Source organism: Gallus gallus, chromosome 1 (genome assembly GCF_016699485.2).
Source record: "Gallus gallus isolate bGalGal1 chromosome 1, bGalGal1.mat.broiler.GRCg7b, whole genome shotgun sequence".
NCBI classification, from domain to species: Eukaryota; Metazoa; Chordata; class Aves; order Galliformes; family Phasianidae; genus Gallus; species Gallus gallus.
Window position 1 is genome coordinate 119166956 of NC_052532.1, and position 18107 is coordinate 119185062.

Below are 18107 nucleotides of genomic sequence, written 5' to 3' on the forward strand. Positions count from 1 at the left end.
ACATTACAGTAAAGTTAGCTTTGCTTGGGAACAGTGTGCAGGTGTCTCTCTCGATGCACTTCTATCATAAACCTAACTATTACTGCGATAAACTGGTAGATAAGAAAGAGCAAATAGGCAGTATTATTAATTTTAGGAGGTGGTCAAGTACTAAGAAGGGTAGTAGGAAGCTTTGTAGTACCCAGATTGCGAATGTAGATTACATATGAGAGGAGCATGAGAATGTGGGAGAGAATATAATAACTGCCATAAATAAAGAATTAAGTCATTTTACCTTATTTTTAAAACCAGATTGAAGCACATTAACAATCAAACAATGAATTTCTTTGCAGGATACATTTATCATACACAGAAAACAATACTTATTGTTTGGTTGATTAAACAGAGAAAAAAAAACACAACAAAAAACACAATACATTATTCAAAGTTCTACATACTATTTTGTTAACTGACATTTTCAGAACCAAGCTTTTTTTTTTTTCTTTTTAAAAGTGATCATGAACAATGCATAGTGGGAACAAAGGGTCTAGAAATCTAACATTCCACAGCTGTGAGTCAGCATGAGAAATAAGGCTATGCAGAGGAAAAAACATCAGTGGGTTTCAAAACAATACGTATTCCATTGACAGCCTTCAGATAAGAGCGTATGAAATCTAAAACCAAAGTTACGTATGGAAAAGAGGAATAAAAAACATTAACACGCAACTTGGAAAGGAAGAAATCACATTTCTCTCGGGATGACCTGGAAATAGCCTTTGAACTTTGGAACTAATGGTCAGTGAAGGTCAATCGCAGCACGATGCTGCAAAACAAACATCTATAGGTGAGAAATATCCAAGACCATTTTACTCAGTTAGCTGCAACTATCCTATCCATGCATTCAGTGCACACTTATCAATGGAACAAAGTATAAAAAAAAGAAAGAAGTTTGAGCACCACTCATTGAATGATTCAACAAAGGGGTAGAAAATGTATCTGCATGCTCTGAAATGTTAATTGCAAGGGCTTTTTTTTTCAGGTTTCATGCCAATGCAAATGCAATGAACGGAATTGCAGTGTTTATCCTGCTCTTCGTTCCTATCCTTGCACAATGGGTCCACTGTTTGGTGACAGACCCTACTACAACACTTTCCAGATGCTTCATTAATACAGCATATGTACCACAGGTAACTCAGCCACATTAGGTAACAAACCTGGATGTAGTGTTACACGCATTTCAGGATAAAAGGGTATAAAATAACTGCTAATACAAATCCTACCTGAGTTAGATTTAGCTTCCTTACTCACAAAGTGAGACAGGACTATCTGTGGGAATCAATCTGAATGCAAGTGTATGGAATGCATATTTTCCAAATAAATACGCATTTCTAGAGTTAGAATTGCAAGTTTTTAAAACGAATACAGCTTAGGCTACATAAACCTTTCATCTGTCACAAATGACATCCAGATACAAATTCATATCTTTCAGATAGAAGATAAAAGTAAATCATTAAAAAAACCAAAGAACAAAACACCACCGCGAAACAACTATTTGCTATATGGCATAATTCTGTAAAACACGTAGGAAACCAATAGCAAACTTGGACTGAAGATACTTTGAATTGAACAAAAATACATCCTTTAGCAAGATAATCAAGAAACCTGGAACACTCTGATGCCATGGGAAGGTCTGCCCTTAAAACATTTCTTCTGTATACTCTGCACGGCCTCATTCGTACCAGTTATCATTCAGAATAACACAAACAGCAGCAGTGAGACAGTGATAGATTCTAAAGTTGACCTCTTTTAACCACCCTGGAAATCTCTGTTTACTGCGCCTATAGCTGAGGCTACTCAGAAAGCAGGAAATGTGTTTTGAACGTCAGCTGAATCAAACTCAGGCAGCTGTGTTTACACTGTGTCCATCACACGTGTTTTAATAAGAAATCCCTACAGATCAGGTATGGGAGGAGAGCACAGCTCCAGTTTCAAAACCCAGAAAAAGTCAGGGAATTCATAAAGAGAAAGAAAAATGCCTGCATTGCAGAACATGGAGGATAGCTCTGTTACCTCTAGAACAGCAGAAATACAGACTGTGGCTCTATATGTATCTACTGCATGGATTTATATACACGCACACATAGACAAAAAATCAGAATGACCACTAAAAAACGTAATTGTAGATACAGTTGATTGTTTCATTGTAATAAAAGAGTGAGTTGACACATTTCCAACTCCAGCTCATAACTTTGGAATGAATAATCTGCATGTTTGTCTGCAATTTCCATAGGAAAGTTTCTTTGATTTAACTTATAAGGAAGCAAGCTGGTTTGAATTTCCAAAGCTAGCAATGAGTGTGTAACATCCTACGTTCTAAGAAGTTACCTGTTATCATTGTCACACCATGCGTTATCAGATCGTGCTATGGAAGCCTTTGCTGATATTAAAAGAAAGTCTCCTTAAAAAAACAACAACAAAAAAACAACAAATCAGAACAATAATTGATTACAATTATAGAATTCTGACAAGTTTCAAGTAAAAACTATGTACAACACTTCCCAATGTTGACATTACTTTTTCCATCTGATACAGATTTTAAAAGGATCATATGTACATAAATAGTAGTATTCATCCAATCATTAAGAGTGCTCTGTTTTACACTTGAGTAAATAACCCCTATAATGATACTGATATATTCTTTATTAAAGAATAAGCTCTATTCTGGGAGGCTAATTATGAGAAGTGAAAAAGATCTCATTTTACAGAATGACTGCTTTTTAATTTTTACAAAAATATAAATAGAAGAAACACTGCAAATAACTCAGAGTAAAAAGGCATCCCACAAAACATGATGTGCCCTTCTGTGCTCTCCTTTGCTAAACAAACAAACAGAACAGTAAAAACAACATAAAACAAAACCAACCATCCCAATTACTGTATGTAAGTAAAAAATGGCACTTGCTTTACAGAATGCAATCCACACATTAGGATTGTAGGATAATAAAACAGATCCACTAAACAACTTTTTCTTCAGAGAGTGGTCCACCTTAGCTATTACCTTTTTCCACAGTTAATCTAAGGTATGTGCTGGGTCACCAAAGTGATCTCAGTTTGCTTAAACCCTTGATTCAAAGTGCCTACACCTACCTAAATCAAACCCTATGCAGTAGAATGGAGAAATGGACCCATGAATTATTTTTAAACCCTTACATCACTTACCTCTACCACAGAGGTTATCCAGAGCCTTAATGGTGTACTAGCTTGTCTCTTTTGGTAAAGCCATGACAAACAGGTCTTCTCTACCTTCATTTTGATTATGAGGTCAAACACAGATTGAAATTCTACGTAGTGCAAGTTTGGTTTTCAGAGATCACAAAAAGTGAAATCAATAGGATGTTTTGTTTGTTAAACCATGTTTTGGTAGCACATTAGATAACCAGCAACAATCTGCTAGCACCCATATAGTAGATGCAATGTGTGTATTATTTAAAAACAACTTCTCTTCCATCTCCAGGAGGAGTTATTATGCTAAACAGATCATCCCAAGCAGCTGGAGTCAGCATGAATATATAAATTATCAACCTTGAAATGTTTTTCAGTGGATATTTTTGAAATCACTGCAGATGCATTTGTTATTCTTCTAGAAATTAAGACAGCACTGCGGCTCTGATACATAAACAGTACCCTTTTTGAAAAGTTAATATCCTGCCTTAATAAATTGCACTAGAGTGCAAATTCATTTTGTGCACTATCGATTGGACAAGAAACAGAGACAGTGGAAACTGGCAGGGTGCTTGAAAAGAAGAGCTCAGACTAGTAAGCAGCTACTCAAGTGAATGAACAGTCTTCTAGAGCATCACTTCAGAGCCAGACTCTGTAACAACCAGGCTGCTCATGTCACTGCTGCTTGTGGAGAGAGGGAAGAAAGGCACATCAGAAACTGCTACTCTGAATCTTCTGCAAGTTACTGAAAGCGACAGTGAGCTAGCCTTTTCCGAGTGGCTCCTGAAGAAGCCAGTTGGCAGTTTCTAATAGTTTTGTTTTCCTTTCCTGCACTTGATGACTTCTGAAGTCCCCGGGAGGACCAACTCATGCTGAATTGGCTGAAGGATTTATTCTGATGCCTAGGCTGAAACAACTGAAAATCAGAGGCACAGGCCTGCCATCCCACAGAGGTGAACTCAGGAGGCCCAGCTTATGTGAAGGCTACTTTGCAAAAATACCGTAATGCATCAGTAGGCAAATGTTAATATCAGAGTTATGAATCCACGCAGCAGCACCAGGAATAGGGCTCAACCCTGCTGTTAAAATTACCCTTAAAGCTCTAGCACCAAGATAATCTGCGTTAGCTGATCATGAACGCTTCACAACTCTCTGCAGGCCAGTACCCATTAGCTTAGCTTCCACTTAAGTTCATGAATGTAAAGGCCATCTTGTTAAAGGAACTCTGAGCTGCAGAAGCTCCTATTGGGAGCACTATATGGGATAGAAGCTGCAGATTATTCTCCAAAACCTCTATAATTCACATATGTAGGCTTCCAAACCAAAGCAACATTATTTGAAATATCAGCCTGTATTGAGACAAGCATCTCAATAAATCTGATTTACATAAAATAGGAGGACACGACGGTCAGTGTACAATCCCACTGAGGCACCAAACATTACAGACTTAAAGGGCTTCAGAGTATGTCAGACATACTTGAGTCAGCAAAACAGTTTGATCTTCCACTTCTCATTTAAAAACAAACATATGGTCCATATTAACTTCAGAAAGCAAAACCAAATGTTGGAATACTTAGATTCAGAATCATGTTCTTCCTCTAAACAATCCTGATCCCAAAGCAGCTTCAACAGCACTTCAATTACAGCAAAGGAGAGCAACCCGTTGAAAGACAGAGAAATATCAGTGAGTTATCAGGCATACAGCATGCACGGCATCAGAAGACAGACACCATAAAAACAACAGATTTCACTTTTAACTGTACGCAATATTATTTTCTGAGTAAAGGGACACAAATATTATCACTTAGCAATAATTTTGCACAGCATTCTATAGCACTGAAAAGCTAAATTTCAGTTATTGTCTAGCTATTGTTGACAAATATTGCCTTTACAAAATCTTCAGCTGTGCACAATAATATGCAACCAAATGCATAAGTAACACAGACACGTGGGCTTTGTTATCCTCCCACATACCTCGTTCTCAAAAGACATTGGCACTTCACATCTACATCCTGAGGACAACATGCTTCCGGTCATTTTGGCCAGCTGTAAAGGAAAGATACTAATCCATACGGCCTCTTTCTCATTAACACAGGGCAATCATTTACTTAGTTTTACACCATTTTGAGATGAAGACTTTGGGGCTTCTAAGAGTCCCACTTGGTAGAACATCAGATTAAGAAGCAAAGCAGACACACCCACACTTTTGTTTTTTTTACATTATTCAAATTATAAAATAAGATCTAGGTGTTTTCTCTTTCCACTTTACAAACGTCTGAGGCCAAATAATTCCCTTATTCTAAGATTTAAGATAATAAATCAGGTTTTTTGCTGTGAAGCTTTACAGTGGAACTTCTCTAAAATTAATACAGCACTTCAAGAGTACATTAGAAGGTTCTTGCTTCTTTCTCTTATTCTTCCCAAGACCACAGACACAACACTGTACAGATTTAAGTTACATCAGGAGCCTCTGGTGATTGTTTTTCCAATGTCATTTTAAGGGAATTATTTCAATCTGAGTACTGAACAAGTTTTAAAAGGCATTGGATTCATTATGTCCATGTAATAGAAGAACTGATGAATATCCAGTGTCCTATCGTGCTGTAACCATCCAAAGTCCCAGTGCAACATTGGCAGCCAAAAGTGTACTCCCAGCAAGCAAAATTAAAAAGCCAACAAGTTCTCTGTTCTGTTTTTCTACAATCAAGGAGCTCAGAGTGGCTTCCAGGAAAGAATTTAATATCCACTGACCATCCAAAGCGAAGCAGGGTACAGCATTGATAACTGCCAGTGCTCCTGACAGTGAAATTAGGTATCTGATTGACATTAGTTAAGGTTCATTAACAAAATCCAAGAAAATGTAAAACCAAAATTAACAAAAAAACCCTTTTTTATTTCTAGTGTACATGGAACAAGCAACATTAACTGCCATTCTATTTCATGGAAATTATATAAGGACAATGAGTTTTACACCATAACATAATGGCTCAGAATACTGCCCTCCTCAGTTCATGTGTTATTAAGTGAAAAACGTGTCAGGTTTGGATGCTTTAACAATCTATCCTCTTCACAACTCAGATAGGAGCAGGAGATAGCAAAACCATGCTTAATACTGCCCATCTTCCTCCCTTGCCTTGTGTGGTTTTGGAGCAAGGTTATAGATCTGACGTTATGCCTGAGGTAAGAAGGTATTATAGAGCTATGATCTAAGTATGAAATAACGATTAGGAATATTTTCCAAAGCACTCCCTTACAAGAGTAAGTAAATAGCTAAAATATGATTGGAAAATCTGGCCTCCCTCCTACTTAACTGTTAGCCAGAAAAGTTGAGTGAATTTCTGTGCGTGCAAGTGCACATGAGAATGAAGCAAGGGTAGATAATTTCTATGGTTGGTAAAGCTTGCTAAGGCTAAGCATTCTTATATTAGCCATATTCAAAGCCCATTAGCTTTTATTTGTGCATATATACAATCTCACTTGTTAATAAGCATATTTAAATGCACTATCACCCTGCTTTTTAAAACAGGACAAGTTTTCTGCTGAAGATAAAAAAAACACCACTATCAACAAGAGTGAAAATGAACAACTATACTCTATTACTTGGTTCACCATGATGGCTCACGAAAGGTTTTAATAAAGCTCTGACATAGCAAAGCTAGCAATAACATTTGTCCTGCCATAAATTCAGGATTCCTTTGACTTTCTTGTCAGAAATGCTAAAAATCACTGTCAAGAAATAATAAAGAAAGAAAGAAAGAAAAAAACTGATCAAAAATATCCTGCTAAGCACAAGGAAGTGGGAGATTGTATTTGGGGCTTGGCACGTGGACAGTAATCAATGCAGAGATGGGATAAATATGTCAAAACTCTACAGAAATGTTTCAGAGCATCCTGTCTAAAATGACATCCAACTGAAATTTTGCTGGGTCACCAAATTCTTAACAGTTCCCTTCTTGTCTTTAAAGAGCAAACATACTTCAAAGGATACTTGCAAAATGTCTCTATCACCACTGGCAGATCGATGCTTAGAAAGTTATGTCGTGGTACAAAACTGCTGAGACTTACTGAAATGAAAATATAAAGATAGAAAAAAAAAAAAATCAAAGCCATTCCAGAAATTTAATATTGTGAATTCTAGATTATAATTCCTCTAAACAATCAAATTTGAAATGACATTTCTTCCGGGATAAATAACCAATCTAAATACGGTTTTGCTTGTTTTATTTTGGTTTTAGAAGACACGGCGCAGCCATTAATTCTCTCTTAAACATACTAACATAGTAAAGTCACTCCACAAAATACATTTAGCGTTATTATAGTAGAAGTAGATCTAAGACATGTATTTTCAGAGACAAGAGGATATCTGTACTCATAAAGACCATATGGCGTAATTTAAGCCCTTTTCAAAAGCAACAACAGAACATGTAAAAGGAGATTAGTTACCAGGAATTTTCAACATATGCAGTGCACACATATACATTCATACTGTGGGTGCACATGTGCACTTTCTTTCAAGGCCCCCAGATACTGTTCTTGCAGAAGATTCTCATGTTCTGCAGCTCAACTCATGTTGTATGGAAGGGGAACAAACAGGGAGCACAGAACCAGAGTCATTCTGAGAAAGCAAAGGCTGGAAAATGCTGCACAGGTGCATTACACTTTTTAACATCAGTTAGCCAGTACATAAACAGTCTCCTCTTCCGTCTTCAAATGATACCTTAAGTGACTCCAAGATGTAACTAAGTGCACCATAAAAACCTGGGCGTGATACTCAGCATCCTTCATATAAAGTAACTGGAAGACTGTAGTGCCAAGATCCACATGATCCACATGACCTAAAGCACTCTTTTGGTACTGTAACTTCTTTAAAGTTGTAAATGAAGTTTCAGCTGACTGCAGGTCAAATGTATACGAGAGACTTCCTCCTCAAAGAAAAGAGAGGTAGCTTGAAGTCTCCCAGAGTGCACCCTGCTAGTACAAGGATGCTCCATGTGGGTTTTCTCAAAAGTAATCTTGACAGAGTCTTTCAAATTAAACAGCTGTCTGTGTCTGTCAGCCTCAGAGACTGTTTGAAAGTCTTAGTTCTTTGACAGCTGAAAGAGAGACTCCTTTCCTACCATAAAGCTCCGCTCCTAGCACAGTGAAGTTATTCCCAGAGCAAAAAAGTTCAGATAAATTAAGGTGGAATTAGAAAATCATCTTCAGAATGAGCTTCCACAGTAAATGCAAGTGTTACTCTGTCCCTAAAGAACAACTTTGCACACAGAGTTGAGGCAAACCAGTGGCCTGAATTTTCCCTACCAGTGTGGGCAAAAGTCACCACCAGAAGAAATGCTGTCTCCACAGAGATAAGCAAGAGCTCAAAGCACAGATTAATGAGAGTTCTGAGCAGAAAAATTCAAATCCTACTCTAATACAAGCATCCCTTGGGAAAGGAACAGTTGAATCCATCCTTTTAGACATTTTAAAACCACAGACTAAAAGAACACTGGAAATCGCAGCGCCAGGACATAATATAGCATTGTTACTGCTAAGCGTATCTTCACTAAGAGAGAAATCAAATTTCTTCAGGTTCAATAAAGAATTCCGGGACATCAGAACAAAGGGAAAAGTATAGTTCCAAAGGAACACAAGGCAGAGAATTAGTCTGCTCCGTCACACAAGTATGCTGTCTCCTCTTAATAGTGCCCTTCTGATGAGCCAGAAGGGCTAATGAGTACAACAAGCAAGCACATTGTGGGACGGAGAGACCTTAATAGCATGGGATGACCAAAACAGTGGTTTTGGTGTGGCAACAAGCAGAGAACTTCCCAACACAAAAACTGTCTCACCTGGACCAAGATGGTTTGAATATCATGTTCAGTCTTACCTTAGCTGAAGAAAGACCTTTGATTTAGGGGATCTGAGAGCAGGTAAGGCTGTTGGACTACTTAGTGAAGAACATACAGACAAAAATCCTGGACATCATCCAGCCCAGAAAATCAGAGGCATCCAAGTTGAGGGACATCCAAGGCAAACAATTCATTAAGCTGAAGGCTGGTATCAGAACATCTGATCAGATTTCTTGTTCATGAGCCAAAATACAGTATATCCAAAGGTTTCAAAAGACATACACTGCAATATACAGTATTTGCAAAACCTGACTGCCTCTTGACAAGCACCTAATGGTGTCATCATCTTGAACTTGAAACTGTGCGTAAAATCAGAATGGTTCACAGATCTTCCCTCTTTGATACAAGAAACTGCTCATTATCTCTAAGAGCTCCTAGACATGGATCAAAACTTGAAACTTTGCTGCTGAAGCTCTCTCTCCAAAGCAGTAAGAAACTCTTCAGAAAGTTACTGGAGTGAGCTCTAGACACTGTAATATGAAGTAAGGGATGCAGTGGGTCAAATCTAATGGTAGGAGACAAGTCTTTCCTTTAAGGGAAAAAAGAAAAGTTATAGAAATTATAGAAATTCTCTAGGCTTGTCTTCAAAAGGCACTGCTGGAAAGAGGAGAACAGCAGCAAAGCTGGCTGAGCAAGAACAGTCATAGCTTTCCCCACTTGCAGTGAACAACTCTTTGACCTGGAACTAAAATTTCTTCTGTTGGCTAATGCTAGATGGTGATGGCAAGTAATGAGAAGAATGTACAGAGGACATACTTTTAATTAGAAGGGTTTGGACAGTGATTGAAGGTATTAACAATGGTTGATCAAAGATTTTTTTTAAATCTCTTTATGGAGAAAAGAACACATCATGAGGTATTTCTGTATGGTGTCCATAAAAACAATGCACATAGCCCTTCACATTAGGGTAGAAAGCAAAGAAGAATCATCCTTAACAATAAGGGGAAATAAGTGCTAAAAGACAGTGAAATTAAACTCTGCCAGACAGAGATTAGGACAGTTGTTGCCTCCAAAACCCCTCAAGGCTAGAAAGTGGCTTTTTTGGAAGGCTTGGATAAAGCAGAAGTAGGTAAGTTGTCCCGTTTTGGAGAAGCTATCTTGAAGGTTAGTTTCACATTCTTTTCATGAAGGAAACCTTGCAGTTTGTTGATCCCTCCTTCTGATGAACGACGAAGATACAGTAACATTCCCTCAAGCAGTGCGAATTCCAAATGGGAATGTTAGCCGCCAGATTTTGCCCACACAACAGGAGCCAGAGAAGGAAGCCAAGATTTTGCAATACTAGAAATGACATGAAGGAATAAAAGAACCCCACACATTCAAAATAAAGAAGAAATATTGCAAAGCTGAATGGCAGTAATGACAGGGGACATCCATTTCAACATTACATATCATCATCTGTCCAACAGAAGGAGAACCTCTAGAGTATAATATGCCTGCAGTAAGAAAAGACTGAAAGTCTTGAGTTATACCACACAAATTAAACCCACAGCATAAATTTAAATTAGATAACATTAGATATCTTTTTTAAAGAGAGAATGCCAATTAAAAAGATTAATCAACGTGTCCACTCTAATCATTCCTTTTTTTCCCCAGTTTCAGCCAAACCTCCTGCAGTACAAGTGCATTTAGGAGTGATTGTTAGCAGTGATTTTATATTAGAAACAAGAGCTAACTAAAGATGTTAATCCACATTAACAAAAAATATTTTTAATACAGTATTTTACTTTGGAGCTAGTGAAACATTTAGCTGGATAGCCTATTTCTTCTAAGCAGCTAAGAAGGATATATTTTTTTATAAATATTGGATCCTGAAGCTGGCTTCAAACGAAAGTATGAGATAATTACACCTTCTCAATAAATCAGGGCTATCATGAGAGCAATGCAAGCCTAAACAAAAAGCAATACACACACAATCTTAAAATATTTTTCAAACATAACTTTAGTGGCATTACTAGAAGAAGTAAAAGTCAAGTACATGTTTCTGCTACTCTGATATTTGGTTGTATGTTAGATGTAGCATTACATCTAAAAAGTAATGTTTCTGGCAAGCAAGATTATTATACTAAAAAATAAGGAATATCATTAAAATGTCTTTCTATTTCAAAATTCACACAGTAGAGAAAGAAATTATTTGTCCTCTGCAACCATTAAAAAAAAAACAAAAAACAAAATCAAACAAACATACCATATTGTAATCATCACATCCAGAAAATGAAAGAAAAAGAAAACAAAAAATTGCTGGCCCTAAGCCAATATTGTGCAAAGTAAGCCTGAAATATTTAGATGTTGTTTCAGTGGAATGCATGTAAATCTGTGATGGTACAGTAGACGACCTGATGTCCAGACCAGGATCCTTTAGCTCTGGAGTTTTTCCAAGTTTGTAATAAAGTCACTGTTTAGCTTTCAAATTAACACACTTGATATGCAATTCCAAGCATATAGAAAATCATTTTAAAATTCTATTTCTGTAAATACACTGTAACTTCTTAAAGTAGAACTGCCTCTCTGTATGAATTCAATAACACTGTTCTCCTTTCTGAAAAACTAACAGGTTTGACTGTTTTAGCAGAACAACCACTTAATAGGAAACACTGACTAAAATTCCATTGCTCCAACATGTTGGAAGACAACAATATCAATTGTTAGAATACATTGTTAAGCTAGAGAGTTGAGAAAGGGAACTTAATTATCAAACACTATTCTAACAAATTATGATTGCATATGGAATGGATGTCATCAATTGCAGAACTGTGTGCTGGTGTCACACAGCTGAACAATGCTTTTCTTCCTAAGTGACAAGAGGGCAGAAATAACGAGTCGAGAGATCACATTTTGTGCTTACATGAGGGTACAGTGCATACAAATAGAAGTAAGTCAATTAATTTTTCAAGGAGTATCAAAATAATACCAGCACAGAAAGATATAAACTAGCAGATTAACTAAAGATATGTTTATGCAAGGACGCTAATATGTTTACACAACCAGATTTCATCACTGTTTCTAAAGCTCTTTTGTACCGCATTCTAATGCTTATTCAGAAAAGCATTATGCCTCTCTAAGGAGGTACTTCAAGATGCCTGAAGCAAAACCTCACCCTGTGAGCCCGTTTGTGAGGAACAGACAAGTTCTTTAAATGAAAGAACAGTACTTTAAATACTTAATACTTTTTAAAGTATTTAAGTGTCTGAAGCTTATATTCAACCTGCCACTCAAGCTACTAAGTGAGCATGCATATCAGTCTGTTCATTCTTCCCATTCTTGCTCCAATGGCAGAACTACTTCTTTTTCCTTGTATACCTGACAGAAGGATACAAGCTTGTCAAGGGAGAGCCACGGTCCATTTCAAAACAAGGAACTGCTACAGCTATTTAATTTAGGGCACTTAAAAAAAAATAATCAGGAAAAAGCCATGTTTTGATTGCACTTGGGGCTTAGTAGTCATGGGAATCTGACACAGATACTTGGATACTGGGTGTGATTTAGGCAATCAGGCTAACGTTCCAAGCAAGGTGTTGGAGCAAGATGCCCTGGAGATTTCACAATACTTCATTTTGAGAATTTTATGTGTTAGCAAAATGCAGGTGCCTAGTTCCCATGACTAAACTCAATGAGATCTTTGACAGTAATAGCTCTTGCATACTTTTCTGAATAAACAACTATCTCATATCACATATGTTTTCTATTACCTTAGTAACTCATTGCACTGTGCACATTTCATTTTAGGCCTGAGAAGTCCATGTCTCTCCACTGGCTGTAACAAGAAATGGATTCTGCATTAAACAAGTTGACTGACAAGCACTCCAAGACCTTGTTCAAGCAGCCAGGAAAAGTAAACCATATAAGAACTCTTCCTTGTTAGATCGCTTTACTAAGTTATACAAACCTGTGTACTGAAGGTGCATGGGGTGTCCTACAAACAGCATGTCCATATGGGGTGGATGTTTTACCCTGATTAGCCTTGTTTGATTCTCTAAAGAAGGAGTCACACAAAAGCTTGGAACAAAGTCCTTCTGGCAGTCTGCATTGGTTCGACAAACTTTGCTGGCCTCAATAACTTTTCGTGCTGGCAGACAGGCATACTGCAAAGGGCATATAAAATGACTGTCAAATTTTAAGGTATTTTCCAACAGAACAGAAAAAAACCAAAGTAATATATATATTCCTTCTTCAAACAATGCAAAGCTCTCATTGATACGTTACCAGCTCACAAAGAGCTAGAATCTGAGGAATTATTGTTTTGGCTTTTTTTTTCCAGATCCTGCAGAACATCTACCTGCTACATATTCAACCTGTCATTCCACTTTTGGTGAAGAGGATCTACATGCATTCAAATAAAAGCTGGCATGCACAACAAAAATCAAGGCATCTGAACATAAGTCTGGGATTTCTAATGAACAAAGCCTGCATCAACGTACTACTGACTTACCTGTTTAAGAAGTTTCAGCCTTCATTGATCTAAAAGCTTATTTGGCTGAATAAAATCTTATGTTCAGGAAAGCAGCAAACCACCTTGCCCAAGCCATGTTGTTGCTAAGTGACCTTTTTTACTGGATGAACACAGCACTTGATGCAGTGCTATGTCTCTGGTCCTACCTATGTAATACTCATGCACTCCGCAGGCTGAAAGACCAGATCTTTCTTGCTCCCCACAGGCCAAACAGAGAACAGTAGAAAGGAACAGGAAATTGTTTTTCCCCACATGTCTCTTGTAAAAGCTCCGAGGTAATTTTCCTTTTGTTCTTAAACACAAGCAAGGAAAGTTCTTCATCTATTGTTTGCCTTGGGAAAGAAAAAAGAGGATTTTCTTGCTTCTTAGCCTGACAGTTACAATGCTTTGTAGATGCATGTATGTCAGACACTCTCCATTAACTTCAATACAAGCTCTTTCTTTTCTAATTAGGAGAAAGGAGCACATTTTCAAACACTGCTCTGTAGCATCAAAAATACTACTTGATGTTATTTTATAAAAACTCATTCATTTCATAAAAAAGCCATTCTAAGGACATTTGTAAGTCACAGGATTCTGAATACTTTTATTTCATTGCTGTTCTTAAGTACCAGATATGAGGTTAAGAGTGTCAAAGCTCAGCAGGGCAACTCCAGGATGTCACCAGCCTCTACCATATTTCAAGTGAACTGCTGGTCCAAGCTCAACTCTTAGTGGCTAAATACAACAAAAGAACACTGGAGTGGGAAGTTTACAATCAGAGAATCTGTAAATATAGCAGATATAAATATCTATCCCTATAGGTCGGTATAATAACAAATTGGCACTTGTAGAAAATTTTACACGGTTCCAACTCATGCTCTTCCTTCTTATAAACAGAACTGTTAAAAATATTCCATCACTGTCCATATGGATCACGTATTTTACGAAACATTTCCATACTTTGAAGACACTAAGGCAAAATCCTTCGGGGAAACTTACGATGTTTCCATAAGCTAAAGAAAATCAGTGTGATAAAAAAAGGAATCAAATGGAGGCCTCGATGTTGAAAAAATTCATCTCCAGGATCTTGACTTGCATGGTTTCAGTTTTAACTGGAGAACAGTACTGCCAGCTTCACACAAAATAACAGAACAGATAGTCTGGTGTTTTGGTTTGCCTGTAGTGTTCACTACCTTTAAAGACTGATGCTCCAAAATAAAGAATTTAACCCTCTTCTCAGAAGTTGTTTTTTTTTCACCAGTGTTCTGCATCAAATGGTGAAGACAGGGGAAGTATCTTTCTGTCTAAATGAATGAGGGGTAAAAGATCTTTTTTGGTTCTTCCAGACACCGCTTGACTGATCATGGGAAAAATCACAATATTTTGACTCATAAAACATACAGGGAGAAAGTAATGTACACATATACCTTTAATATAAAATACAAGTATTCTTAAGCACTTGAGCATGCTATATAAAAGTTAGTGAATATTTCTAACTTCATTTAAATGATTTCAGATTTACTCAGCAGAATAAGCACCTCAAGTAACTTACCCGATGACTGTCCAAGTTTGTGTTGTACGAAAAGCAAATGTCTGTGAGGCTATTGTTACTACAACATTCAACCGTGCCATCGAGTCTTCTGTAGACTAAAGAACACAGGCATAAGAGCAAAAGATCAATATTATAGTATAGAAAATTCTGAAAAAGAAATCAAAAGTCTCTGAATAAAATAAAATAACCATTTTGTAGCCTTCAAGAATTAAAGTAAATCACAGAGCCTAGCCATGGTTCATTGCAACTAAAAATAAGCTTTACCACTTTAAGAAAATCATATGATTTCAATCATTTCATGTGCTGACCTTTTCATCTTAATAATCACCTTGAGATCTAATAATAGATCTAGGGGATCTATTACTTCAATATTCTAAGCTCTATGATTTTAAAAAAAAGTATTTTAGCCATTGCCTCCAACTTGTATTAAGGGCTGGCATAGAAATTTATGTCAGCCGTTGTACTGATTTCACTGGCAGACTATTGAAATAACCAAGACTCAAAATGTCTTCTTTGAGATGTGTAAGCCTTTACAAGATTCAGGTTCTGAAAGCTTTCCAAGCCCTGAAAACTGCAGCAGTGAAAAAATGATGCTTTAAAACCTGGTACAGGATCTTTCTATTCCATTCCATGTTGTTTAAATTGTAATTCAGCCTTACTTCACAGCAACAGTTTAAAAAAAAGAAATTCAAAAGAATTATCACTGCAAGAACCTGGGTCACAGCAACACTGTAGTTCTTTCCTTAGGTAGATCATGCCCAAGATGTTGGTTGCTGATTTAACGCTGCATTAACAGCAGCCCATTAACATGGAGCTTTATGCCTGGGGCTTACAGGTGCGAGCACTGTACCATACAATCCTTTCTTCAAGTACCCTAAAGCAACCAGAGATATGTTTGAATAGTGAATGACCATGAAATTAGTTCCCATATAAACTAAATTGAAAACACTGTTGTATTTTTTAATTTCAAGAACGTCCCTCAGGTACTGTTTTTTTTGTGTAGCTTCATACTCAAATAGTTTATCCTTCATTTGTTTTATTGTCAAATAGATAGGGTCCAGTTGCTATATACATTTCTATTGATACTCTGTTATGTTAGTTGTGAACTGTCAAGGTTTTGACAAATGACAGCTGCTAGAGAATGAAAGAATTTCATTTAATTTCAGAGGAATATTTCTCACTGCTGGAGGCTTATGGCTCTGAAAATGCAGACAGACTGGTCTGATTAGAATGCAGCAGTGGGACAAAATGCTAACACAATACAGCAACCAAGCCTGGATACAATATTAGGTCTCTAGTATTAAGTCCCTACTATTTCAATCTAAATAGCACTGATTCCGGTGCAAAATACTCAGTTTTATTATCCATGACTCTGAAATTACATTTCCGAGAACAGTAGAATCTCAGAATATATAGCTACAGCATCTGAGAATAGGTAGCTGAAAATATTTGCCAGAAGTACTCAAACTGTTACATATCAAAAAGCATGATCTTACTTATACTCCACCAGTTTCCGCTTTAAATATTTATCTTCGTTCCATCTTTAAGATACTTTCCTTACGTGTTAAAAAATTCAAAATACTACTTTTTCAATCTCACATCAGAACTATACTGCATCAAAAAGCATGGGTACTTGAGTTGTCCAACCTCCTGTTTACTCCCATTATGATGAAAAAAAGGCAGTGACAATTTTCTAGCTCTGAGTATCATCATACAGGTTTTGCTCAGCTGCATCCCCTTACCTTTGGAATTCAGTCTCCATGGATGCGTCCATAAATCAAACACTGGAGAGCTGTAGGGCATGTCTTGAGACATTCAGCCAATTTAGCCTGACTTTTGTTCTACTTAATTTTTGCTTATTGTTCTAACTTAGTTCAGCTCACATTTTTCTTCTCTGTTGGGGTAAGTTGTTGCAGTAACAAGAACTTTAATGTATAAATGAAAACAGAAGAAAAGAGTCTGACTTCTAGAAGCAATATATGCAGTCCAGACAAATATGACTTTATGGGAAAAGAAACCATGAGGCTGAAGAAGCAAATGAAACATAAAACCTCTCTAGTGAGAGACATCAGACGAAATGACCATAATAAAGCACATCATTGGGTTAAGCCACACAATTTGTAATGTCAAGCTGATCAAAGCAATAAGGTGATGTATGGAATTTACAGCTGCAAAAGATCACTGAGTTGATTCATATAACTGAACCAAAATAGGGGAGATAACTGTATTATTGCTAATAACCAAGTCATACAATATCCTGAAAAGGCAACTCTCGTTATTCAGATCATATTGTGGACACTTGTACAGAGTGACTGAAAGACAAGAGACATTATTTTAGCTATCCCCTCCCTGCTTTTGTATTTCACAAAAAGAAAAGGGATTTTGGTCACTGCTTAAGACAGGATAGCAGACTCAACTTACATCTGTCTCCACTAAGAAATCCTAAATACAAAATTGGTTTTAAGACATTATAAAACTACAATATAAAATATTGAAGAGAGTACCTAAAACCATACCTCTTGCTGGAAAGCTTAGTTGCTGTAGAGTGGCTGCATTTATACAGTAGCCAATCTGTGATTTCTGTGACAAGTCTCCCAGACAGGAATTCCAGTCTTCTACACCATAAATTGGGCAGTCTTGTAGACTAGTGACAATATCTCCCACAAAAAGACCCCTTGGTCCATTGGCAGGAGAATCCTGTGAAGAAACACTGAAGTCAGTCTTGTTATTACAGTTAAAACAACTAGGATCCATTTACAGTTGAATGGATGCTGAACATCCATTAAATATTGATGTAAAGATGTCACTTTCAGACTAGCAGAAAATCTGAGGTGTCACTGGAACTCATTATTTTCACTGATAATAGAGCAATATAAAAGTAATATATTCCACAAAGAAAAAATTATTTAGTGCATAGAGAAAATAGGCAAGTCTCCAAGTGTTTCAAAGGACTTCTTAAAATCTGAGCAATTACTTTCATCCAACTTAATATGCTGTGTTCTTCCTGTCATTTTAAGTTGAAGAAGCTTCG

The 18107-nt window shown here is 36.9% G+C and overlaps 1 protein-coding gene across 3 annotated transcripts in view; it reads right to left on the reverse strand.

Annotated features, from left to right (window-relative positions):
- Positions 1 to 253: 253 nt before the first annotated feature.
- MBTPS2 (membrane bound transcription factor peptidase, site 2) overlaps positions 254 to 18107 on the reverse strand; it is a 34882-nt gene continuing 17028 nt past the window's right edge. For 2 of the 3 annotated variants that reach the window (XM_425566.8, XM_004934661.5), the window contains exons 7-11: positions 17593 to 17773; positions 15077 to 15171; positions 12979 to 13174; positions 7190 to 7265; positions 254 to 6017 (exon numbers count right to left, since the gene is read on the reverse strand). In XM_425566.8, the coding sequence (XP_425566.3) occupies positions 5795 to 6017; positions 7190 to 7265; positions 12979 to 13174; positions 15077 to 15171; positions 17593 to 17773 (771 nt within the window). In that variant the 3' untranslated portion in view covers positions 254 to 5794. Of the gene's footprint in view, positions 6018 to 7189; positions 7266 to 12781; positions 12847 to 12978; positions 13175 to 15076; positions 15172 to 17592; positions 17774 to 18107 lie in introns of all 3 variants that reach the window. The other variant, XR_001461721.4, reaches the window with a different exon arrangement.